This window comes from Seriola dumerili, unplaced genomic scaffold, assembly GCF_002260705.1.
Source record: "Seriola dumerili isolate Sdu_G_001 unplaced genomic scaffold, Sdu_1.0 BDQW01000086.1, whole genome shotgun sequence".
Classification (NCBI taxonomy): Eukaryota; Metazoa; Chordata; class Actinopteri; order Carangiformes; family Carangidae; genus Seriola; species Seriola dumerili.
The window spans coordinates 895,911-922,377 of NW_019174341.1; the positions used below are offsets into that span (position 1 = coordinate 895,911).

Consider the following 26,467-nt stretch of genomic DNA (forward strand, 5'->3'; position numbering starts at 1 on the left):
TCAATGCAAATTTATGTGAATTTATTTTCTTAATTAAAATACAAGAGCATTTTTTTTGCTACTCTGGTATTTTCAGTTTAAATGCTTTTCTTTCAATTCAGTTGTGTAAAGGGTTGAAATGCAGTTTACCACGAGGTACCTTGTATATTTTTACTTTCATTTTATGATTGTCCAAACAGAGGCTGGTAACATTTACATGTAAACATCAGTTGGCCATGTCATTATCCTCTTCACAGACGAAAATGCATCAATCAAAGTTCAGCTTTGGAAGGAAGGTGATTCAAAACAAGATGAGACAGAGAAAGAAAGAGGGACGGTGATGGAGATGAGAGAGGAAGAGTATATAGGATAGGATTAGCATTATGTCCCTGTATGTTCACATATGTGTAAACACTTTTTTAAGATTTGACACTAAGTTGTCTGGGGCTTGAAGCCTTGATTAAATGTGTTGTATTGTTCTGTGAATATTTTCCCATTCCCCAAAACAGGAAAACCAAGTTGACACCACATCTTACAAAGAAATCAACACCGTCTCTCACAGTGCCAGAAATATGAGGAAACAGACTTATCAGTTCCCAAAGCTGCTTCACAAAAAAAGCATAACTTATGTCATCTGCACATATTACTTATAATCTGAATGACATGATTGGGTTTAATGAGTGATTTAAGACTGGCAGTAGACAGTGCTGCATTATAACAATCTAATTAAAAAAAGAAAAGACTGAATTTTTAGGGGACTGGCACACTTCACAAAACAGATGTTGATATATTGAAGCAACATCTCAAAACATGAGCCAGGAAGTTAAAGCTTGGTTTAAAATGGTTCTTCCAAATGGACAATGACCCCAAGAATACTTCCAAAGGAAGGACAACAAAATCAAGGTATTTCAGTGGCCATCACATAGGCCTGACTTCAACCCAAGGAAGTGTCTTCAAGCTAACCACACACCTGACTCAGTTACACCTGTTCTGCAGGAGGGCAAAGATACAAATCAAAACTTCATTGTGAGACACGAGGAACCGAGTGTCATGGTCAGGAAAAACAATGAGGAAATGATGAATCAGTTCTGGTCACAGTTCCATTGTTGGTAATGTTAGTTCATGGCTGTTGGCAGGTGAGCAGCCTTGGCTTTGGAGACACTGATCACTAACGATAATGTAATCAGATTACATCACTGCTTCACAATAAACAAAACTTTACTCTGTGCCGTTTGTCTACTGCACAAACAGAATGTCCCTCTGAAGTGAAATGACATGATTGGGTTTAATATTTAACCTCAACCTGGCAGTCTGCAGAACCTAAATATATATGCTCAACACACTTTATTAGGAACACCTGTACACCTACTTATTCATGCAACTGTCCAACCAGCTGAACATATAGTAGCAGTGCAACGCCAAATCAAGGGCGGCATCATTGGGGCCGTGAAGGTCGAACCGAACCCAAACAGTCTGGTCACAAACATGCCTGCTTGAATTAAACATTGAAATCTAATTTGGGGTTAAAGTATTAACATTAGCAGTGATGATTTATTTGTGTTGCATATTTCACAATAATTTTACTATGAGCCTTATTGTTTTGTGTTATGATTAATTTGTCAGAACATTGATTTGAATTAAAGCTTTGATAACGCTTTGGCACCAAAAAAAGAAAACAAATAACGCCCAAAGTGATTCACTCAGTTTTTTATGTTTTGTAATCTGTAGCAGTGCGCTAAAAGAAGGCATCGTCTATTACATGTTAAAACTTAAAATAGTTTCAAATTAACTCAAATTAAACATCCTGAGCAGATATTCTGTCTTAAACAAATGTGACAACTTTTAAATAAAAATAAAAAAAAAGTTCGAAATATGAAAAAAAACAGGACAATACATTTAAATACAAAAACAATTGTAACTTAAAGTCTTTGGCACAAAACCTCAAGTGTATAAATCCAGTGTTAATAATCAGCAGCCAGTGACCTTCCACATTTCTTTACATATCTAGAGATTTAAGAACGTTTCCTTGTTTTGGCATTTCAGAGTTGATGGCACTCTCTCAGAAGATAAACATACTTCCACATTTGAAGGTTAAATACCAATGTGCAGAAATGGAGTTCAATATTTGTGCTTCTACTGAGACCAGTGTAATACAGATAGTGCAACTGGAAATTGATTTTTAAAAAAAGAACAAAAGGCAATCAAAACATTAATGAACAAGGTTTAGCCAATAGAAATAAACTCTAAACTTTTTCTGAAATGTAAAAGAAAATGTAAAATAATGTATTGATCATGATGATTTTCAGTATTGATTGTTAGGTCCATAAATTGTCAGGAAATATTGAAAAATGTCTGTCACAGTTTCTGGAATCCAGAAATGAACATGTTCAAGTTTCTTTCTTTGTCTCAAAAGTAAAAAAAAACAAGGCGACTTTAAAATAAAATATTTGCATATAAACATGTAATAGATGGTTTATAACACACTATGATGTAGTTGTGTTTTCTGTATATGTATGTATAAAGTATTTGTTCACAACTCTATCTCCTCCTGTATAAACAGATAATTAACAACACAGTAAAATACAGCTGGAATAATATAAAATGTTTTCATAGGAGCCGTTACGACTATGAATATTTTTGACTTAATGTCTTTATATCCGTTTACAACTACGTTATAGTGTGTTATAAACCATTTATTAAATGTTTGTGTACGAGCTGTACTTAATACTGATCGGTTAGATGAGTTACATAACTTAAAAAAATTCCAGTCATATCTGAATATATTTCCAGTATTTCATATGAAATGATATCTACACAGGGTCTGATGGACATGTGCACTGTAGTGGTGATCATCTACGGTGGCTTGTTCAGCCCTGTGGCAATTCATTTTACAACTGCTTTTGGCAAAGATATTTTACATAACTGTTCCACAATGGTCCCTCAAACGCTAAGATAGTGACTGTGTGATGAACTCATTAATCAATTACTTTATCATTCATTTATAATGATATTAAAACAGAAAAGTTTGTGATATTAAATTTGGGCCGTGGATGTTTGAAGCTCTAACCCCGTTAGTCTCGTGTGACCACCCGTCTCACGTAACGACATCTGGTCATGTGAGGGCCACGGCAGACGCGGTGAAGGCACAGGTCTAAAGGCAGATGTGTGGCTACATTTCGGACTTAAAAACTCTTTTGACGGCGAGGAGCTGGAGAAAAGCAAAGCCATGTGCCGAGAGAAGTCGCGTGTACCCGTTCGTACCTAACGCAGCTGGTGCACAGGAGCGTGTTAGCAACGCACATCACTGACCTTCCTATTGTTTCTGGAGACGTGCGTGTGAACTGTCCGTCACGTTAAGTAACTAGTGCATTAATGTCATTCTTAATGTAAACGTTAATATTTTTATTCCTTCCCGCCGGCGACAGTCGGAGCAGCAGCCGTTTTGTTTTCAGGTTTCCGTCCGTCCCGTTCCCGTGGACGTGATATCTCAGTAACTCCTTTACCAAACTTCTTCAAATTTGGCACAAACATTCACTGGGACTGAAGGATGAACTGATTAGATTTTGAAGAAATCAGGAAATCAGTGGCAATACGCAGCAGTGACCGTTACCATAGCTGAAATAATTACATAACTGATGTTTTTCTCCTGATCCTCGCTCAGTTTCAGGTTGTGGTCAATGACTAACAGGGGGCGGGGCCTGCTTCGGTTTTTTGATAAACAACAACCTCTGTGTTTCTGAGAACCTTTAAATCAGTGGATTATATCAGAGAGACTCTTGTAAATGAGTCACGGAGAGTGAGTTCATTCTGAATCAAGCAGCAACAGAAGTTGTAGCATCTCGTCTTTGTGTTAATTTGCCTTTTTTCCCATGACACGCGCTGCGATGAGACTGTGCACGCTCTCGTTACGAGGACGATGCTGAAACGAGACGACGCGGTCCCACCGTTCGCAAACTAAGTATTTCTGAGTATTTGGTCTTTAGGTCGAACACTACATCTGAAGGAAGCGTGTTGAGCTCTGCAAAGTTGTGAGGCAAAACTTATCGGCAGAATAATCAATAATAAAAATAATTGTTGGTGAACACAATGGCATGACTACCCAAGAGCTATTAAGATATACCTACTCGTGTAATGATTAATTCATGAGTTTGATATGAGAGCACAGATGAGGCTGCAACTAATGATTATTTTTATTATTGATTAATCTGTAAATAATTTTCTCAGTTGATTGATGAGTTCCAATTTCCAAATCAATGCTTCAAATATCTTGTTTTGTCCAAGAAAGAGTCCAAAACAGACGGTTTGCTATCATAGAAAAATGACTCTTAACGATTAAACGATTATCTAAATAGTTGCTTATTATTTTCCTGTCGATCAACTATTAGATTAATTGATTAATTGTTGTAGCTCTACAGAAAAAGCAACCACAAAGCCACGTTTCTCTTGTGCGCTGCAGTTTGTAATTGTTCATCCATCACCGATCAGAGGAAGACGTCCAAGGTCTGTGAGATGTGCTGCCGGCACAGCGGACAGCAGCGCTGCTGGGCGGGTCTGCGCTGCGTCAGGATGTCGGCGCAGTGCCGGCAGAGGCAGAGGTGACGGCACGGCAGCAGCAGCACCGTCTTGCTCAAGTCCTGGCAGATGACACACTTCTTCCTCTCTTCCTGCTCCTTCAGCATGGTGAGCAGCTCGCCGTCCTCCCCCACCGAGCTCGGCTCGGATGTACTCATCCTGCTGCTGCCGCTCGCCGGCTCTCCGTCCTGCTGAGCGTGAGGCTGCACTGACTCCGGCTGGCTCAGGCTACTCGCTGGCAGCGGGTCGGCCTCAGTCATTAAGCCGCTCGTGTCTGTGTCCAGGAGCCTCGTCCTGCTCGTGTCCTGTCCTGCCCTGGTGTGGACTTCCTGGTAGACCAGAGCTGGTTCCAGCATCACCGCGTACAGCCTGCGAAAGGTGGTCTCTATGCCACGGGCCCCCGGCAGAGCGGTGACCAAACGGAGGCTCAGCTGTCCAGCAAGGACAGGAAGCCGAGGGTTCAATACCAGCAAAGCCAGTGAGATGATGGCCGCTGTGACGAGCAGGCCGTGTGAGTCAACCATGAAAACAGTGATGAAGACACGTCCCAGCGCTCCCAGGAAGTCCAGCAGCAGCTGGCAGGGCGTCCACAGCAACACAGAGGCGCCGACCAGACAGCTGTACAGGAAGGTCAGCAGATTCAGAGCCAGCTCCGCTACTTTGTGGACAGGGCCCGCCACCGCCTCCCAGACACCCGCCAACACAGACAGACAGTTCTGCGTGCTGATGAGCACGATGTTGACCACCGTGTTGACGAAGTAGAGAACGAGGCTGAGCGCGATGAGGACGCCCTCACATGTCTGTCGCAGGATGCAGCTCCCTAAAATAAACCCGCGGTGCAGGACGTCCTTGGTGCGCCACGCCACATGACAGAATAGGTGTCCGATCATCTTGAAACTTTCAAAGACACCTCCCAGCGTCTGCAGCCAGCCCTCCACAGCGTGCAGGGCTGCGTGGGCAGCGCTGGAGACGGCCTCGGTGGCGGTAAGGAAGGAGAAAAGAGCAAAGTTCCAGTATTCGACCAAAGTGGAGCTGCTCAGGGTGACCAGCGTGCTGTGGAAGGAAACGCCCATGGCGGACAGGAAGCGAAGCAGCCAGCTGAACGTCCTGACAACCAGGTCGAGCAGCAGGCAGCAGGCGTCCACACATCTCCCAACAGCAAGAGACACCACGTTCACTTCATCCATATTAGACTGGAGAGAGGGGAAGTCACAAGTGGAGTTAGAGCTGCACAGTACACTGCATCAGTCAGTAACTGCTTCACAATGTAGATTTCATAAAATCCCAATATATGTTGTATTTTAACTGCATTGGAACAGATTAAATTCATTGTCTTATATCAGACTAATTGTGATCTGTAATGTAAATACCTAGTGTTAGCAAGAAAATGCACAGTATTTAAAGTACAAAAGTGAAAGTAGGGGGGTGGGGGTGAAACATGATGCATTTGTTGATTATGTTTTGTTTTATTCAATGAATCTGTGAAGTAATTATTGCTTTAAAATGAATGTAGGGGTATACAATCACAACATTTGCTACTTGAATGTAGTAAAGTCAAAGTTTAAAGCAAGTAACTGAAAAACTGTGCAAGTGCAGAACATTGGTAAAAGTACTTACCTACTTTCCTGCACGTTTATATTTACATGACATAATGGCAGCAGGAAGGGGGCTGCTGACACGTTCACAGAATTTCAGTCAATTTATTGTGTTGTTTTAATTGTCGTTGACTGTGGGAATGAATGACAAACACACCACTTTCTTTATATTGAAAATCTATTTTAACGACTGTTGCTGTGTATGATGTGTGCGCCGAATTTAACATAACCTCTTGTTAAATAACCGTTACTTATCTCCTACTTGTGACGAGCGTGTAGTCCAGTACACGTAAAATTAGCTGATTTCTAATTGGAGTTCGGTATTAAAACGACATTTTTTAGGTTGTTCCAATAGAAGCGTTAACTGAGCTGCAAACAGACGTCAGTGGATGTGTCCGTGGAAAGACAGCACAAAGTCCCGTAACTTCTACAAACCTCGGTCAAGGCATTGTATTAATCTTTTACGTCTGAAGCTTTCAGCATCTCTTGCTAACGTCGCTAACAGCACCGAGCAGACCACACCCGTCATCTTCAACGAGCGAGGCGGGAATTTAAATCATAAACAAAAACAAAGGTTTCGGGGAAGATTCGGCTGAAGACCGTTTTCAGTGACTCACCGTAGCGACATGGCGCAGGAAGATTTAACCGCTGGAACATTCACAGAGAACTACAAGTATTAGCCATGATTATTTTTTTACCATGTTTTCCGTCTTCCTCTTGTCTTTGGTTTTTAACGGCGGTTGGTAACCGGTGTATTCGGTGCATCACCGCCACCAGGCGGCTCGGAGTGAGCACAGCGGGTTGACTGTCTGCTTCCCTTCATCTCTGATTTATTTAATGGGACTTTTTAGTGTGTCTGTACTAAAGTCTGTCTTTCCATGAAGACATTAAAAAGCCCCTTTCTTTCTGTTATTTTTTGCTTCATGAAGTTGAAAAAAAAAAAAAGTCAAAAAGTGCAAAAGTTTTTGCACCAATCTAGATCAGTGGTTAGAGCCTTATAATAAAAAATAAATATAAATTATTGAAATCAAAAGCATGAAATCCACACATATGAGAGGAAAAAAAATATTTTTGAATAAATAAAATCAAAAAAATGAAATTTTTGCATGAAAAAAGGACTATCATCTATCATAGTTGCCAATTCATTGACAGTCAATCAACTAATTGATTAAATGGCTAATTGTTTCAGCTCTACTTCTATATAGGTCTACTGTTGAGCCATGTAATTTATGAAATGGCATCATACTTAATAAACTCCTCATACGTTTTGTATGCAAAGAAAAGGTAACCAGTAACCAAGTGTGGTACAAGAATAAAGTAGCATAAAAAGAAAATATACATATACATCAACACTGTATATAAATACAGTGGTTGAGTAAATGTACTGATTTACATCTGATATAGATTACTAACTTTACCGTTATAATCATCGCTATGAGGAGTTGATTAGTTTTAATTAACGAGCCTTTAAATAACCAGAAATTATTTCGTTACATTTTTCTTTTTGTTTAATAAAGTATTTAAAAATAAAGATTCAGAGAGAAGAATTTTCAGTTGGCTGCTACAACTGTAGGGAGGCTGCTGAGTGTGGCCCCGCCCAGCGAAAAACGCGCCATCAGTCCTCTCCTACGTCCGCAGATAACATGTAAAGACTGAGTGTCTGCCGGCGAGTCACATTATCTTCTTTAATCTGAACGAAGAGAAAATGAGTGGACGCGGCAAAGGAGGAAAGGGACTCGGAAAAGGAGGCGCCAAGCGTCACCGTAAAGTTCTCCGTGATAACATCCAGGGAATCACCAAGCCCGCCATCCGCCGTCTGGCTCGCCGTGGCGGAGTCAAGCGTATCTCCGGTCTCATCTACGAGGAGACCCGCGGTGTGCTCAAGGTCTTCCTGGAGAACGTCATCCGTGACGCCGTCACCTACACCGAGCACGCCAAGAGGAAGACGGTGACCGCCATGGATGTGGTCTATGCCCTGAAGAGACAGGGCCGCACCCTGTACGGCTTCGGCGGTTAAACTCACCCTGACCCGCTCATACCGACACTCAAAGGCTCTTTTAAGAGCCACCCACTAAATCTCAAGAGATTAATCCTGCTTTATCTAATCAAAGAAATGCTTAAACCTGCTAACAGTACATCAACACTATTACATATCAACACAGTAAAAAGCTTGATACTGCTGATTTCATATGGTCACTGATCTAACTCCAGTTGTTTAACTATGTAACTTCTATTTGCAAAGTACTCAATTATCAAACGTAAAGGCTTCATTCATTTTAAAATTCATTAATTCAATAGTTTTCCATATTATATTTGATTTTTTGCAAGCCACCAAATCTTAAGAGTAATCCTGTTTAATTATTCATAGTACATAATTCCTATTTCCAGCAGTAGAAGTTTACCTAAGAATAAAACGTTGATTGAATCCTACAATAGAAAATCTGCTTTGACTGATATGTATGTGGTTAATATATTAATACTAAAAGAAAACTAAGACTGCCATTGTACAGTTATCACTGATCTCCATCAGTTTCAACTTTTAGTATAATTGAACTCCAGTCTCAGTGTTGAGCTTTGACTGAGGTTCTGTCAACTTAGCCTCAGAATTTGAATATTGATATTAGATATTCATTGATATTCATTTTTCCCTTTAAAACACATTCATATAAATATGTAAACAAACCTATACCTTACATGATTAGCAGCTTAAGACAAGTTGCTTGTAAAGGACCGGTACTGAACTGTTTTGGCATTGAACATTTACAGCCTACAATACATAATGTATTTCTCCAATATCTATTCTAGTTTTATCTCCTGTAACATACATCCACTCAGATATACTCAATCAGACCTGGTTTGTAACCTGACCTCATGAAGTGTTGTAATAAATAGCAATGGTAAATGGTGTGATGTGGTTTAGAACAGGATGATGTTTGATCTTTCAGAAAGAGTGTGTGGCTCTTAAAAGAGCCGTTGTGTTTAGAGAAGAGAGTTCCCGTTTACTTCTTGGCGGGCTTCTCGGTCTTCTTGGGCAGCAGCACCGCCTGGATGTTGGGCAGCACGCCGCCCTGAGCGATGGTGACTCCGCCGAGCAGCTTGTTGAGCTCCTCGTCGTTGCGGACAGCCAGCTGCAGGTGGCGGGGGATGATCCTGGTCTTCTTGTTGTCGCGGGCGGCGTTTCCGGCCAGCTCCAGGATCTCAGCGGTCAGGTACTCGAGCACCGCCGCCAGGTAGACGGGAGCTCCGGCACCGACACGCTCGGCGTAGTTGCCCTTCCTCAGCAGCCTGTGGACACGGCCGACGGGGAACTGGAGTCCAGCACGAGAGGAGCGGGTCTTGGCCTTTGCTCTGGCCTTTCCTCCGGTCTTACCACGTCCAGACATGTTGTAAATTTCGTTTCTTTAAGTACAGAGAAAGAGAAGTATCAAACTCAAGCCGACAACCTGATATATATACACCAACCTGCTGCTTCCGGATTGGCCACATTGAGCGTAACGATGATCGTCCAATCAGGAGTGAGTACACGTCACTAAGACTTCCGCTCCGCGCGTCGTATGAGATTTCAAAAAGAGGGTTGACCGGTTAAATCGGTGTTAACTGTGAAATATTACACAGTAATAGATTAAATATAATTCAAACAACCATATATTTCTTATAAGAAGTATACAGTATAAGTAACCAGGGTATTAAAAATCCTCATGTGTTTAATTGAAGTAGCTGAATTGTAATGTGATAAATAATACATAAATGAATGTTAACATGAATTGATTTTCAATTTAAATGATGGTAATGAATGAAACATTCACTTTAGCTGATTCAGGGATTTACAATATACATAAAACTTGCTATGGAAGTTATTAAAAGTGGGCAAGATTTTCATAAACGTGCCTTTGTATTTAAAATATTTTGTTGTCATGAGAATTGTCTGTTCTTTTTTGATACACACAGTTCACACCTTCTTTACAGTGCTGTTCCAGCATGAACACATACAAAACAAAATAAAGAATTATGTCAATCAGATGATTTTGCATTGTGCACATTAAGTTTCCACTGCAGGGAATTTCAAAATACAACATGCCACATGAACATATATATGTATTGTTCTATATTAGCGAAAGTTGTCAGAAACATGTATATGACTTCGACAAAATGATGTAAATACAGCTTGTTCATTGCTTATTTATTGGAGATGTGATTTTCCAGACTTTTACATATCACATATTTTAGACTTGATGTCTTTGTCATGATATTCAGTGTTTTGTGTACACCTGCATGTCTGAACAAAAACACGTTTGTTTATAATTTATTTTAATAAGAGTACATGGATTATATTTTAACTGGCACTTTTTACAGTTTCATCCTGTGTAAAGGAACTGTGATGTTAACCGCAACAATAATTGTGTGTAGGTTATTTTTTTTTCTGTGTCATCATGTGCTAATCCAGCATATTTAATTACAGTGAAAGGGACCAGCTCAGCAGACAATTGTTGGGTGGATGTTATATTTTTACTATGTGAAGAGGGAAAAAAAAAAAAAGTAAATCATAAATTGATTATAGTGGAATAAGTAAATTTCACAGATTTAAACATTGGATAACTACAGCTTTATACAGAATGGGATAACATTTAACAATGTAGTAGTGTGAAGGCAACACCAAGAAGCACAACTGGTAGATATACATTTGCATAACTTTATTTTTTATAAAATAAAAAATAAAATAAAAAAAAAATCATAAAACCATTGTATTGTAAATAGTTTGACTGTTTTGTGAGACAACTTAAATCTTTGGAATTGTTCTCTTAGTTGAATCAGTGTGTGGCCCTGAAAAGAGCCTTTGTGTAGTTGGTACCAACAGCGGATTTACTTGGAGCTGGTGTACTTGGTCACGGCCTTGGTGCCCTCAGACACGGCGTGCTTGGCCAGCTCCCCGGGGAGCAGCAGGCGGACGGCGGTCTGGATCTCCCTGGAGGTGATGGTGGAGCGTTTGTTGTACTGAGCCAGGCGGGAAGACTCCCCGGCGATGCGCTCAAAGATGTCACCGACAAACGAGTTCATGATCTGCATGGCCTTTGAGGAGATGCCGGTGTCGGGGTGGACCTGCTTCAGCACCTTGTACACGTAGATGGCGTAGCTCTCCTTCCTGGTCTTCCTCTTCTTCTTGCCGGTCTTAGAGACGCTCTTGGAGACGGCTTTCTTGGAGCCCTTCTTCGGTGCTTTCACGGGATCAGGCATGTTGATGCTGGAGTGAGTCCGTTAGTGGATGACTCGAGTTGCTTGGCGCTGGTGTATTTGTATGTGCTTCATGCAAACATGACTGTGCTGTTCCTCGCACAGGATTGGCTGAATTTTTAAGCGCGACTGGGCATGTGCCATACAAGCGACCTTTTAACGTTTATCTGTATACGCGAGAAGGCATCAAATGTTTTATTGCCATTTACTGTTAAAGGGACAAATGATAAGATTTAGAATCATTAATAGGAAGGTTTAAGTGATTAAAAAACATAGTACCATCTATTGTTATAGATATTATATATCTTACATGTAGAATTTCAATTTAATGTATGCATAAACCACTTATATAAATATATAACACATTACACATAATTGTATTAAATTATGTTCTAACTAGAATTCTATGTTTGAAAATCATTTTATTTATGTATTTATTTGGTTTATTAAATAATTGGTCCTTTTCATGTTTAATTATTATTGTGTAACCCTTTCGTTTTAATAATGAAGACAAAATTAATGCAAGTATAGAACTCAGGTATATTCTGAATAAGATCTTACACAATCATACAGGTGCTTTTCCACTGATGATAAAATAAATTACGACACATAAAAATATTTACCACACTAACTAGATGAAGCCTACACAGGATGTCTGGGCCCTTGATGAACACGTTTCTTTTTTCACAGCAGTAGTTATGTTAAACCAACATGCTTTGATGACAGGTCTTGTGAGAACGTTTTCAGCTGACCATATAAAACAGTAAAATTTCATTCCCCAAAATTGATTTATCAAGTTGTGAAACATACAATGAGGAACAAGAAGATAAGTAATCTCTCACAGGGACAGTTTATAATGGTATGATAGTAATAGTGTTCACGCACTGTTAGCGGGTTTAAGCATTTGTTGATTAAATAAAATAGGATTAATCTCTTAAGATTTGGTGGCTCTTGCAAAAAAATCAAATATAATATGGAAAATTATTGAATAAATGAATGAAATGAATTCAAAAATCAGTAAACAAAGGGGCTAAAAAGCTGCTGCAATCCGCCATCAGCTGACAGCATCTTGTCTGTATGTAGCCTTCTGTTAACACAGTAATAAGAAGCATGTTTTGATACACAATAATTGAGTACTTTGCAAATAGGAAAGTTACATAGTTACACAACTGGAGTTAGATCAGTGACCATATGAAATCAGCAGTATCAAGCTTTTTACTGTGTTGATATGTAATAGTGTTGATGTACTGTTAGCAGGTTTAAGCATTTCTTTGATTAGATAAAGCAGGAATAAAGCATCTCTTGAGATTTAGTGGGTGGCTCTTAAAAGAGCCTTTGAGTGTCGGTATGAGCGGGTCAGGGTGAGTTTAACCGCCGAAGCCGTACAGGGTGCGGCCCTGCCTCTTCAGGGCATAGACCACATCCATGGCGGTCACCGTCTTCCTCTTGGCGTGCTCGGTGTAGGTGACGGCGTCACGGATGACGTTCTCCAGGAAGACCTTGAGCACACCGCGGGTCTCCTCGTAGATGAGACCGGAGATACGCTTGACTCCGCCACGGCGAGCCAGACGGCGGATAGCGGGCTTGGTGATTCCCTGGATGTTATCACGGAGAACTTTACGGTGACGCTTGGCGCCTCCTTTTCCGAGTCCCTTTCCTCCTTTGCCGCGTCCACTCATTTTCTCTTCGTTCAGATTAAAGAAGATAATGTGACTCGCCGGCAGACACTCAGTCTTTACATGTTATCTGCGGACGTAGGAGAGGACTGATGGCGCGTTTTTCGCTGGGCGGGGCCACACTCAGCAGCCTCCCTACAGTTGTAGCAGCCAAATCCCTTTTGATTGAAAACTTGTAGTAAAAGTGGAAGATCTTCGATTTTCTTAAAACAAAAATTGTTTGTGACATTTATTGTTTATTGATTAGCTGTATTCTACTGGCTGTTCGACAGGGACCGGAAACACTGTGGAATCCTTAATTACCTACACAGGAAGAGCTCGGCTCTATCAGTGTATTTACAAGTTCTGAATACTGGTAGTTTTATTCTATTCCACAATTACAAACAAACTATCAATTTTAGTAGTTAATTTTCAAGCTATGCTTTTGTCCACTGTGATGTAGATAATGTGTCATAAATGTGAGTTAATGCGTGAGGTTTTAAAACATAGCTCAATGATCTGCTCCGCCAAACTTCCCGCTAATGGTTGGACATTTTAACATGGCAGTCTATGGGGATTGCAAGATTTTGTTGTCGGCCCCAGGCGGCTATTTGACCTGCAGTGTCTGGTACTTCCGTGTCGGCTTTATTTTCAGCCTCAGAAGTTTCAAAAGAACCGTGTTGGGCGAAAGGTTTCTATTCACAAAAATAGTATAAACTGTTCCTTCATCTATTCCTGAGCGATGAATAAACAGGTCAGTCAGCCTCTGAATGTCTACTTCCAGCTGTAATAGTTTTGGGTGTCACCTATCCACCAATAAAGTGACATGGACGTCTAGTAATTTTAGTGTGTCCACAGTAATATAGTTATAATATAGTTAACAGGAAGATGTTTGATCTCTCAGAAAGAGTGTGTGGCTCTTAAAAGAGCCGTTGTGTTTAGAGAAGAGAGTTCCCGTTTACTTCTTGGCGGGCTTCTCGGTCTTCTTGGGCAGCAGCACCGCCTGGATGTTGGGCAGCACGCCGCCCTGAGCGATGGTGACTCCGCCGAGCAGCTTGTTGAGCTCCTCGTCGTTGCGGACAGCCAGCTGCAGGTGGCGGGGGATGATCCTGGTCTTCTTGTTGTCGCGGGCGGCGTTTCCGGCCAGCTCCAGGATCTCAGCGGTCAGGTACTCGAGCACCGCCGCCAGGTAGACGGGAGCTCCGGCACCGACACGCTCGGCGTAGTTGCCCTTCCTCAGCAGCCTGTGGACACGGCCGACGGGGAACTGGAGTCCAGCACGAGAGGAGCGGGTCTTGGCCTTTGCTCTGGCCTTTCCTCCGGTCTTACCACGTCCAGACATGTTGTAAGTTTTGATTCTTTAAGTACAGAGAAAGAGAAGTATCAAACTCAGGCAGACAACCGGATATATATACACCAACCTGCTGCTTCCGGATTGGTCACATTGAGCGTAACGGTGATCGTCCAATCAGAAGAGAGTATACGTCACGAAGGTTTCGCTCCGCGTGTTGTATGAGATTTCAAAATCATGTTCATCATATTCATGCAACGACCGTTGTGTTCAAATATGAAACTTTCATATTCATGTTAATCACTCTACAGCTGTGAGTTAGTTCTGATGAGTACCTGCTCGTTAGCTGACCACATTTCATGAGGAAACTTATTGTTAATATTCAGTATATTATCCTATTAAAACTATTAATACTATGCTATTAAAACCTACATCAATTATTTTTAACCATCTTTATTAAGACACCTTGAGTCACTTACAAATATAAACAGACATCACAAACAAGTCTCCTGTTTTATAGTCCATCATAAGGTATTGCAAAGTCCTTCCTGTATCTTGTATCATGTATTAAAAAATGATATATCACTAAATATAAGTACATACATACTGTATGTAGAAGCAAAAACAAGAAAATGAAACAGTCGCACAGAGAGTGAGAACAATAAGAAAAATCTTAGCTAATATCTTAACACTAAATTGATTGTATGGTTTGTTTGATTAGCAAAGTAGTTGAAGGATCTCCAAAAAGTCCTTGTTACTGAACACTCATAAAACAAATGTTTTATGTCTTCTTCTTCCATTGTACAGAAATCACATTTGTTGCTGATCTCAGCAAATCGTGAGATGTAATCGTTTAATGGTTGTATGTTGTGCATTATCTTATATCATAGTTCTTTTATTTTGATAGGAATAGTACGTTTGTAAACAAGAAGCCACATTTTTCCACTGAATATTAGAAAATAGAGAATCCCTGCCTCAGTATCACTTTGGTCTGCAACTCCTCACATCGAAATACCACAGCTCCACAGAAGGAGGCGGTGTCCATATTACAGGAAGCAGAAAAATCATGAGCATATAAATCAACTGACTCCAATATACCAGTAAGTGATGATGTGTGACTGTTTACATGACACCTTTAAGAGAGTCAGTGCAGTATAGTTTTTTGGTTTACAACACTGACTGACATTTGGTTGTAGTTGTGACAGATCCAGCAAGGAAAAGAAAGATTTCCAGTTTGGCGACACAATAATTTCTCCTCAGTGGTAGAAGATGATACTTGTTTTCTGCTCATATTGTCAGTTTTCACACTTCAAGATATTGAGCTCAACTCGACCAACATTGACATATAGAAAATGTTTATTATCTCTAGTGATTAGTCTACCTAGATTTTGAAAAACTTATTCTTAATGATAATGAATCTATAACATAAATGTCTGTATTTTACATCTATTTTATATTATCATCTGTTATAAGACTTTATTACCTAATCAGTTAATCAATGGATCTATCAGCTTGTGTATTGTAATTGCTCCATAGTGCAGATTCATAAAGGTGTTGCTCTTCTAGAACATGTAAGTGGCTCTTAAAAGAGCCGTTGTGTTTGTGAACTGGTCTGGGGTCAGTTTAAGCCCTCTCCCCGCGGATGCGGCGGGCCAGCTGGATGTCTTTGGGCATGATGGTGACCCTCTTGGCGTGGATGGCGCACAGGTTGGTGTCCTCGAACAGGCCGACCAGGTAAGCCTCGCTGGCCTCCTGCAGAGCCATGACGGCGGAGCTCTGGAAGCGCAGGTCGGTCTTGAAGTCCTGAGCGATCTCCCTGACCAGGCGCTGGAAGGGCAGCTTGCGGATCAGCAGCTCGGTGGACTTCTGGTACCGGCGGATCTCTCTCAGAGCCACGGTACCGGGCCTGTAGCGGTGAGGCTTCTTCACTCCGCCGGTGGCCGGGGCGCTCTTACGGGCGGCTTTGGTCGCCAGCTGCTTCCTGGGAGCCTTTCCTCCGGTGGACTTACGGGCGGTCTGCTTGGTTCTGGCCATTTTGGTTCGTCAGTGTTTCTCTGTCTGAGCAGTGAAAGAACGTGTTCTGTCTGACTGCGAACAGCGGGTTTATATAGGAAGTGCCGGAGCGAGGCCAGCGCTGATTGGTCTGAGCCGGGAGGAGCGCGCGCTGTGGGTGATCAACTATTGGATAAAAGGAATTTGAAAATTCAAGTAAACCAATCAGCAACAGAGGTGTAACGGCTTCTGAAGAAGAAACACAAACGGTTGTTGGTGTTGTAAGTAAAGGAGCTGCTGTTCGACGTATTGTTTATAATGTGCGAATAATGGTTGTTGTTTTGTTAATGTTGTTTATGATATATTTCACTGAATGTTTCACTTTCACTGTTAAGTTTACTCAGAAGAAGGAAAGGGCTGTTTGGCGGCAAAATAAAGCGGTGAAAATTTTCAAAATAAAGCTAACACTATAAGTGATATTAGCTTTCATCTATGCGGTTTTGTTTGTTTGTTTTTTTTAAGTGGCTAAACGCGTTTTTTGCAGATGTCCCGGACACAGCAGAACATCGTGGTGCTGCTCCCGGCTGCTTTCTCCAACCCGACCCGAACCCAAAGGTAATACCCTGAAGTACCTCACAAAACCACGTCAGATAAGACCAACCATCACTTTACCACCTTGTGTGTAAACATACACCTTGAGTCCATTAAGAGTGAATGACACACACTATGTGACATTGTTGATAAATTAAATTCTACCCTAAATAAGGTCAACATCTTCTAGTTACTTATTTGATGTTTAAAATCTTAATTCATTCTCCACTGATCTTATGCAACATTGTGTAACCAGGATCACCTCTGCCAGAGGAAAGAAATAAACCTATAAATCAGTTAAACACACTAGTGGCTTATATAACATAAGTGATGGAATATTTAATGGAGGAAATCATCTACAAATAAGGTAAAAACTTTAGAGGCCTGGTGCTTCTCTATAACACACCCGGGGAATGGGGCAACAGTGACATTATATGGGTCTAAATCATTAAAATGAAGCTTTTAGGGTGTTTATCACAAAACAAATGGATTCGTTTGTTATAATTCGGAGGAATTGTTCTCTTAGTTGAATCAGTGTGTGGCCCTGAAAAGGGCCTTTATGTAGTTGGTATCAACAGCGGCTTTACTTGGAGCTGGTGTACTTGGTCACGGCCTTGGTGCCCTCAGACACGGCGTGTTTGGCCAGCTCCCCGGGCAGCAGGAGGCGGACGGCGGTCTGGATCTCCCTGGAGGTGATGGTGGAGCGTTTGTTGTACTGAGCCAGGCGGGAAGACTCCCCGGCGATGCGCTCAAAGATGTCGGTCACGAAGGAGTTCATGATGCTCATGGCCTTGGAGGAGATGCCGGTGTCGGGGTGGACCTGCTTCAGCACCTTGTACACGTAGATGGCGTAGCTTTCCTTCCTGGTCTTCCTCTTCTTCTTGCCGGTCTTAGAGACGCTCTTAGAGACGGCTTTCTTGGAGCCCTTCTTCGGTGCTTTCACGGGATCAGGCATGGTTAGATATGGATGCTTTTTGTTCCAAAGACGGATAAATGGTGAAGAAGCGAACGGTCAATATATACGTCCTATATGCAAATGAGACTGTGCTGTTGCTTGCACAGGATTGGCTGTCTTTCGAGCAACACTGAGCATGCGCTACACAAGAGACCAAGGATACAGTCAGCTCAGATCTGACAGCCGCAGTCTGTAGGTTTATAGCATTAATGTTTTAGCACTGCTCTGCTGCAGCTCTGTGGAAGCCGTTAGTAGCTGGATTGACAGGCAGGTGGCTTCACATTAAACATACCGACATTATTTTTGTGAAACGCAAAAACATCAATTTACAAAAATAATTATTGGTATCATTATAATTTAATCTATCATAAGTAATTAATAATGATATATCATAATCTTTGACAAACCCTCCAGTTTATGCAAAGCTGCGATGAACACAATGAACAATCTTACACTCTTAGCTAGCTGTGTTTCCCTGACAAGTTTTAAAACTTGCACCAAGATCATCAAGTTTACCGAATACCAAGATCTTAACATTTATTATCCCCATCTGTTACCATTTTCTTTAGACTTTAAAATGAAAGCAATTTTTAATTTAGCAACTCTTTAATAATGTGAAGCATTATGAGTCATTGACAATCACAAGTTTATATGTCTCTTGTCTCACACGGAAGTGTGTAAAGCAACAAAGCTTTTACTGAAGTGTGTGTGTGTGTGTGTGTGTGTGTGTGTGTGTGTGTGTGTGTGAGAGAGAGAGAGAGAGATATGTTGCGAGCAGAACATTTTATTAAGTTGTTATCAATGAGGTATTTTAAATCAACACGCCATTCAACAACATAGAATATATGTAGGTCGGTGGAAAATAATTTAATTAAATGTTATTACATTTCTTGTAGCTAATAAAGATAAATCTGTTTGTAGGTCTGTACTACAAAATAAAACGTTGGATGAGTCCTGCAAACACCAGATCTGCTCAGCGTGATAAATATGCATTTATACTAAATCGTTCACATAAATATTTTTATTAAATTAATGCTAATGCTAATAGGAAAGTTACATAGTTAAACAACTGGAGTTAGATCAGTGACCATATGAAATCAGCAGTATCAAGCTTTTTACTGTGTTGATATGTAATAGTGTTGATGTACTGTTAGCAGGTTTAAGCATTTCTTTGATTAAATAAAGCAGGATTAATCTCTTGAGATTTAGGGGGTGGCTCTTAAAAGAGCCTTTGAGTGTCGGTATGAGCGGGTCAGGGTGAGTTTAACCGCCGAAGCCGTACAGGGTGCGGCCCTGCCTCTTCAGGGCATAGACCACATCCATGGCGGTCACCGTCTTCCTCTTGGCGTGCTCGGTGTAGGTGACGGCGTCACGGATGACGTTCTCCAGGAAGACCTTGAGCACACCGCGGGTCTCCTCGTAGATGAGACCGGAGATACGCTTGACTCCGCCACGGCGAGCCAGACGGCGGATGGCGGGCTTGGTGATTCCCTGGATGTTATCACGGAGAACTTTACGGTGACGCTTGGCGCCTCCTTTTCCGAGTCCCTTTCCTCCTTTGCCGCGTCCACTCATGTTGATGCTAAGTCGCTTGTATGTTAGTTATGAATATCCTGACCGTGAAGCAACCGCCAGGATTTATGTATCCTCTGCGGACGTAAGGGAGGACACAAGACGCAAAACTTGGCGGGAGGAGCCAGATTCCGCAGCCCTCACATGTTTACCACAACAGCTCAAGCTAATGGCTCTTGTTGTTTGTATTGCGGTCAGTGCGGTTTCCGTAGTGTAGTGGTTATCACGTTCGCCTCACACGCGAAAGGTCCCCGGTTCGAAACCGGGCGGAAACAAGTTTTATAGGTTGATTCCCGGTTCTTCCTGCGTGAGTTTCCCGTGGCAGACACTGTAATTCAAAGCGATTAACAAGCAACGTTGGCTTCTAATGACTAAATGTTGTAGCCTCAACATGTTGTTTTGTTTGAGCAATATAACCAAAACGTAATGTGTAAAAATAAAAAAGCAAATGCTCACATTCATGAAGCTGGAATCTGAGAGTTTTTCCTTTTCTATAAAATGACTAAAACTATCAATCTGTCATCAAAACTGTGGAATTTCTGTCAATAAATGAATCAACTAATCATTTAAATCCTAAACCCATCCTTCAACATATAAGAAAGTAGTCCTTATTTATGAGAGTAATTTGGATATATGGTTTTCTTCATGAATATCATGCGAATAGTAACAGCTGTTGTTAACATGTTTAAACATTATTCAGCCATTTTAATGCAGATTACACATTAATATTCTGATTTAATGTCTCATTTGAATATAAACAGCTGAATTAGTTCATAATCACTGTGATTTTAGTTGACCACAAGGTGGCAGCAGTAAATAAGTGACCTGATCCACCTGATCACTTCTGCACAGTTTAATTTAAACATTCATCACAACAGGAAAACACACACCAGGATTATAAATATACACAATTAACTGATTTTAATGACCAATGAAAAACCTTGTGAATTAATTCAACTCCTTATAAAATCAGAATTATATGCGAGTTAATAAAGCCTCTTAGTTTGTCTTTGTAAAACAGTTTTGCTTGTGTATGATATCATAAATAGTAACAATGTGATAAACATAATATATATGGTATAGCTGCAATCAAAAGTTTATAGACACTTTAATAAAAATTAACAACAATTATTTTAAATTATTTTGACGTATAAAAATGTTTAAAAGAAACCAAACTTATTTGTTTGTGAAAAGAAGCTCATTCTGTCATAGAAAACAATTTGTATAAATCATTAAAATGCTTTGACATAAATGCTCTTTGCAAGTGTGTCTAAATGTATATTTGTCTTTTGCTGATGATGCAGTTTTATAGTTTACTCTGCTAACATTAATACTACATAATGACCCACAATAAACTTTATTGTTATTATAATTACTACAGTATCAGCATCATTATTGATTCGCAAAGTGAATGTTGAAATGTGATTGTGAATTGATGGTGTATTTTATGTATTTTAAACACTTTTCAATGCGTTTAACAATGGAGTGTAAAATTGTCTCGTCCCTCTAACATCATCTTCCGTTGGTACAGAAGCTGCTGGGAGCAATTCATTTCACATTTGTCCACTAAGAACTACAATATCCTACAGGAAGCATGTCATTTATAATTACGCAGACGGCTAAAACTCAACTCATTTCTCAACAATAAACAGTGTAGCTCTGTTCATATTTCTAGATTAGGATTATTGATACCCATCAAACATTTGGATGCTGAAAAAAAGTTGGTACCACTTTACAATAAGACTACCATTATAAAGGTTGTATGAAACTAGTTTATTAATTAGCTTGTTAACACTTTATAAATCATTTATAAGCTGCTATAACACATTAGATAAAAAGGGCGACAGTGACCTGTTTCCTGCCAAATAGTGAGCCACATGTATCTGAACTGTTCATGTCTCTTTGTGTTCTCCATCATCAGCATCTGTAGCTGCTGCTTCATCACATTTGTTCAGGTTACTAGTAATTAACCACCGTCAGCATCTTAATGTTCAGTTCAGTTCAGACAACTTTATTTATCCCCCATGGAAAATTCATCTGTTGCTTCCCAGTCCATACATTTGGTCTGAACAGACAACCAACCAGATATAGTTCAAATGTCCGAGGAAACATTAAAAGGCATACGACAGTTACAATAAGTAAAACAACAAATAAAAGCAGTAAATAAAAGCAATAAATACAACAACATATCCAATGAATTACTGTAAAATAACAATCATTTAAAATGAGTATTGTCTGCGTTGAGCAGTAAATAGCAGAAGGAATAAAGGACTTGGAGTAACGATTAATTCTCATCGAGGGCTCATTATGACGTCGTCCCGAAGGCGTTACAGAGAAAATGGTCAGAAAGTTTCATGTGGCAGAGCAAATGGTCAGATTCATCCTCTGAGGCCTCGGCAGTGTTGTTTAACGTGACATGCTCTCAGCAGATGTCCTCAATATATCAATTATAATAATATAATTAAAATTGAAGCCCGCCGTGTCGCGTCTCCACTGGTTTGCCTCATATAAACTAAGCTAGGCTAAGATAAGCAAAGCTAAGCTAAGCTAGCAGCAGTGGACTGACAGCAGCTCGACCCTCGGTGTTTGTTCTCGCATGCAAACTGTGTCAAGGTGAACAACAACAGCCAGCGAGGCCATAACGAGCTTCAGCGTTTACGACCCTCCGTCATCATCAAACTTTCCATAAAGTGGAGTTTTATGGCCGTTCGCTGGTTAATGGTTTACCTGAGGACAGGTGACAGAGGGAAACAGAAACAAGATGGACACCCAGTTCACACACACATTCCTCCTTATCTCCTCTTCTGAAATGTTCTGTTTCTTTCTTCTCTTATTCCGCCTCTGTCTGTCTTTATTTCTTTTTCTCGTCTTTTTCTTTCACCTCATTTTTTTACTTCAGCTTTAGAAAACTTCAAATCAAAGCTCATGACGCAAAATAAGGAACCAGTGGTGGAAGGCAACACACAGAACATTTACTCAGCTCATTTTGAGCCACTGTTCTTTAACTGACTATTTCAACTTCAATACATTTTTACTGCTCTACATTTATTTGCCAACTAATAGTCACTTTTCCTACGGAAACATCATATATTCACCTGAGGAGAAAAAATTCTGCTCTTTATTTCTGCATTAATGAGGTAATTATCCCAGAATTCTGAGAAAATGATGTCGTTAATTCAGGCAAACAGCAAAATAGTTGTTTTTAAATTAACAACGAATTCTTCTGAACTCTGAGAAAAGTTTTCTTTAAAAAAAATTCTCAGAATCTCTTTTTTTCCTCAAGTGAATTCATCACGCTTCTGAACCTTTCAGTTTACGATTTACATACAAAACCTTCATTAAAAGTTCAATGCATAACACCTCCTTCTTATCAAGTCATTTCAGAGGATTATTTATTATTATCTAGTCGTATTTAGACTTAGTCTTATAGACTAGAGGAGTTTTAAACCAACTCATATAAAAGTGAAAGTCACTTGTTTGAAGAAAATAAGATTTTTATTCATTTTATTCTGAAATGTCTTTATTTACAGAATAAACTTCCCCTCAGTACAGAGAGTAATCCAGTGAAAGGGAACTTACACATTAATACATCTGTGATAATAATTCATAATATATTTTTGTGAATCATTAGTGGCAAAGGAGCATTTTTTTTCTATAGTGAGTATTTTACGTACATTTTTCTGGTTTGTAATTTGACTTTTTATTACTCAGTAATATTTTAAACACAGGACTTTTACTTGTTATGGAGTATTTTTTCTGACAGCTGTGATCACTGCTGGAATTCTTCTTCTGATCATTTGATCAAACTCACATCTGTTTGTGAATTTTACCTGGTTATGATTTATCTTCTTTTATAACATGCACGTGTGTCTCAGTCTCTTTGTAATGTATTTATTGTTGTTTCTTCTTGGCCACATCTCTGTTTATAAAAAGATATTTTAATGATGAAATAAGGATTATCTCACAGTCTGACCTGCTGTGGTTTAATTACTGTAAAATATGATAATGAATAATAAATATTGTAGGATGTGGTGTTTACATGACAATTTGTTCTTTCCAGTAAACAAATACCATCTACCCATATTTTTTCAGAGTGAAAAAAATAATGTTTTACATAGTATTTTATCAATATATTTAAATCAATATTGAATTTAAATTAATAAATAGAATTATAATAATAAATGTGATCAAAAAGTCACTTCTGAATGAACATGGAAAAGAAAACTTAATTATTCAGATTTTAAAGAAATGTTACTTTAAGCATTTATAAACATGTAATAAATGGTTTATAACACACAATATTGTAGTTGTTTACAGATATTAGGACATTTTAAATGTTTGTTAATGTGCAGTATTTGTCAACACCAGCTGTTTCACTACAGCAGAGCAGCCTCCTCCACGACATTAACAAACACTTAGATCTGATTATAGCTTCATTATATCTGTTATAAACCATTTATTATCCACATGTTTATATACTGGTTATAACTGTTATAAATGTTTTACTTTCACTATAAATTGCATGAATGTCATTCTAAATTCATTAATGTGCCTTTATTACATTTAACCTGACACCCTGTAGCTGTTGTGCAAGATTACAAATTTAAAGCGTGAAATAAAAACATAATTTTCTTGATATTATTATTATATTTTTCTTTTTATTTACAATAAATATGTTTTATTTTCCTTTATCTTCATTTCACAAAACGGCATTATAAACATTCAGCCGAAAGATAATTAATACAGAGATCTCTCTGATTATTTCCAGTGGCAAAATTGCACTTTACATTTATTTTCACAGCATTATTAAATCTTATATCTTATGACCCATAGTTATGTAAATTTAGTTTAACTGTGTCTTATTTTATGTCGACTGTAAAAGTATTTGGTTTATGAGCTTTGTGAGGAGTAAACTTGACACTGAATCTGTAATAAATTAAATTTTTAAAACAATTTCCTCTTGAATTTATTAATAAATATCAGGCTCAAAAAGAGAACAATTTTAAATTTGATAAATTAATGATTTTAGTCTATTGAATAGATGAAAACATTTTTTTTAAATCGCTGCTTCTTTTAAAAAGAAAAGGAAAAATGCCATAAATGTGAGAGGAAAAATTTAACTTTTCATTGGATGTAAAACAGGTAAGAAAATTAACTTACCTTTGATTTTGAGTTACAGTTTTTTGAATTATAAATCTTTCCTTTCATGCAAAAGAATCTCAGGTGCAGACTGGATATATATGTAATATTATGGTTGGAAATATAAAAGTAAAGGTTCATTTAATTCTAGTAAATACAGGAATAAACAGAAAGTTACTGGTAATTAAAATACTTGAGACACAGAAGCAGCTGAAGCAGAAACATCAATCAAACCGTTGTGTGTTTGTGTTTAATGAGAATTATTGAGGCTTTATGTGATTTTACTGCAGCAGAATGAACCGAATACTCATCAGTGTAAAACAATAAATCTCCCATAAATCCATAAAGAAGCAGCTCATCCTTCTTCCCGGGGGGGGGGGGGGGGGGGGTTCTGAGGACCGGCAGGAGGGCTGCTTCTTCTGGAGGGTTGTCAGTTTAAATCCCTTCCTCCACCGTAGTACTGATGAGCAAGTATCGAACCCCTTGTGAATGAGAGAGACAGAACCTGGACCTGGACCTGGACCTGGACCTGCACCTGCACCTGGACCTGGACCTGGACCTGGACCTGGACCTGGACCTGGACCTGGACCTGGACCTGGACCTGGACCTGGTCTCTGGATGACCGTCTTCAGGTGAGTCACCTTCCATTCTGTTCTACTCTCCACAGGCTCCGCCTCTTTCTTTTTACTTTCAGGTGAGGAAGCAGCTAACCCTCAGGTGACCTGTGTGTGTGTGTGTGTGTGTGTGTGTGTGTGTGTGTGTGTGTGTGTGTGTGTGTGTGACTCCTGTTTTATTTTTATTTATTTACGTTTTCTTTCTTTCTCCTTAAAAACGACAGATTCAAGTTAGAATATTCATTTATTCTCAGCATCATGACTTTTTGTTATTTATCTATTCTTTACTCATAAATGCTCCTATATTATTATTATTATCATTATTATTATTATTATTATTATCATTAGAAGTATTAGTTGTTGTGTTGGTCTGATGTGCTTTTATAAGGCGAAGACACTAATTAGAAAAACATTTAAAAACACTAAAAATAAAAAAATAAAGCCTAATCAAATTTAAAATATATAATAATAATAATGAAAAACAATAGAGCAGAAATATTATTAAATTATTGCACTGTAACTGTATTTTTGCTCTATTCATTTCTAGTCATCTGAATTCTTCCATTCTAATAAATACAGTGAATGATCTGTGATAATTATATTTAAATGGATCAATATCAGTCTCAGTCTGACTCATGATGTGAAGGAGATTTTAATTTGGATTTGACTTGAATTATTTTATATTTAATTTATATTAAATAAATAAAATGAACATTTTCCCACGTTGTTCCATCCTGACAGAGGAAGGATGTGACCTGAAAAGAAACTGAATGAATGAATGAATGGATGGATGAATGAATGAATGAATGGATGAACCTGCCGTCGCTCTGACTGACGACATGTTAGTCCTTTTTTTTTTCCTTCTCTTTACTGTCATTTGTAAGTTTGTCTCTTTCCCTTTGATGGCAGCCTTTGAAATGCAGCAGCGGACTGTCATGCAAATTCAGGCCGATGAGAAGAGCCTGCAGACCGGGGGAGGGAGGGGGGTGGACCCGGTCAGGTAGTGACCTGTGGAATCTACATTTATTAATGTGGTTTAATTCAGAGGGAGAGACGAATTTATTCAGATGTGTTTGGGAAAATGCGACGACGATGATGATGATGATGATGATGATGATGATGATGATGATGATGATGAAGTGGAGTGGAGGAAGAAGAGAGAGAGAGAGAGAGACAGTGAGACACAGAGGCGGGAGGAGGGAGATAAGGGCAATAAAAGTGCCCCATGTGACTGCAGCAGTTTTTAACGTGCAGCTGATGGAGAAACCACAGACAGAGAGAGA

General features: G+C 39.4%; 7 protein-coding genes and 1 non-coding gene across 8 annotated transcripts; 2 read left to right on the plus strand and 6 right to left on the minus strand.

Moving 5' to 3' along the window:
* Window positions 1–1,671: 1,671 nt before the first annotated feature.
* LOC111221388 (E3 ubiquitin-protein ligase RNF26-like) lies at window positions 1,672–6,852 on the minus strand. Its single transcript, XM_022744758.1, has 2 exons — window positions 6,764–6,852; window positions 1,672–5,744 (listed from the first exon to the last, which is right to left on the minus strand). The coding sequence occupies exon 2, from the start codon at window positions 5,736–5,738 to the stop codon at window positions 4,461–4,463; it is 1,278 nt and encodes a 425-aa protein (XP_022600479.1). The 5' UTR covers window positions 5,739–5,744; window positions 6,764–6,852; the 3' UTR covers window positions 1,672–4,460.
* An 887-nt stretch (window positions 6,853–7,739) lies between these two features.
* LOC111221389 (histone H4) lies at window positions 7,740–8,212 on the plus strand. Its single transcript, XM_022744760.1, has one exon. It carries the CDS (start codon window positions 7,852–7,854, stop codon window positions 8,161–8,163), a length of 312 nt encoding a protein of 103 aa, XP_022600481.1. The 5' UTR covers window positions 7,740–7,851; the 3' UTR covers window positions 8,164–8,212.
* Window positions 8,213–8,819: 607 nt separating this feature from the next.
* On the minus strand, window positions 8,820–9,600 carry LOC111221327 (histone H2A-like). Its single transcript, XM_022744688.1, has one exon. It carries the CDS (start codon window positions 9,527–9,529, stop codon window positions 9,146–9,148), a length of 384 nt encoding a protein of 127 aa, XP_022600409.1. The 5' UTR covers window positions 9,530–9,600; the 3' UTR covers window positions 8,820–9,145.
* Window positions 9,601–10,334: 734 nt separating this feature from the next.
* On the minus strand, window positions 10,335–11,411 carry LOC111221322 (histone H2B 1/2-like). Its single transcript, XM_022744678.1, has one exon. The coding sequence runs from the start codon at window positions 11,376–11,378 to the stop codon at window positions 11,007–11,009; it is 372 nt and encodes a 123-aa protein (XP_022600399.1). The 5' UTR covers window positions 11,379–11,411; the 3' UTR covers window positions 10,335–11,006.
* A 988-nt stretch (window positions 11,412–12,399) lies between these two features.
* On the minus strand, window positions 12,400–19,547 carry LOC111221314. Its single transcript, XM_022744668.1, is given in 3 exon segments — window positions 12,400–13,057; window positions 16,014–16,401; window positions 19,142–19,547. Coding segments are annotated over 3 exon segments (996 nt in total). The 5' UTR covers window positions 19,435–19,547; the 3' UTR covers window positions 12,400–12,742.
* On the minus strand, window positions 13,913–14,372 carry LOC111221312 (histone H2A-like). Its single transcript, XM_022744666.1, has one exon. The coding sequence runs from the start codon at window positions 14,370–14,372 to the stop codon at window positions 13,989–13,991; it is 384 nt and encodes a 127-aa protein (XP_022600387.1). The 3' UTR covers window positions 13,913–13,988.
* Window positions 17,275–17,875, minus strand: LOC111221313 (histone H2B 1/2-like). The gene has a single exon (XM_022744667.1). It carries the CDS (start codon window positions 17,857–17,859, stop codon window positions 17,488–17,490), a length of 372 nt encoding a protein of 123 aa, XP_022600388.1. The 5' UTR covers window positions 17,860–17,875; the 3' UTR covers window positions 17,275–17,487.
* An 86-nt stretch (window positions 19,548–19,633) lies between the features above and the next one.
* Window positions 19,634–19,706, plus strand: trnav-cac. The gene has a single exon. It is a non-coding gene; the product is annotated as a tRNA-Val (tRNA).
* Window positions 19,707–26,467: the final 6,761 nt, after the last annotated feature.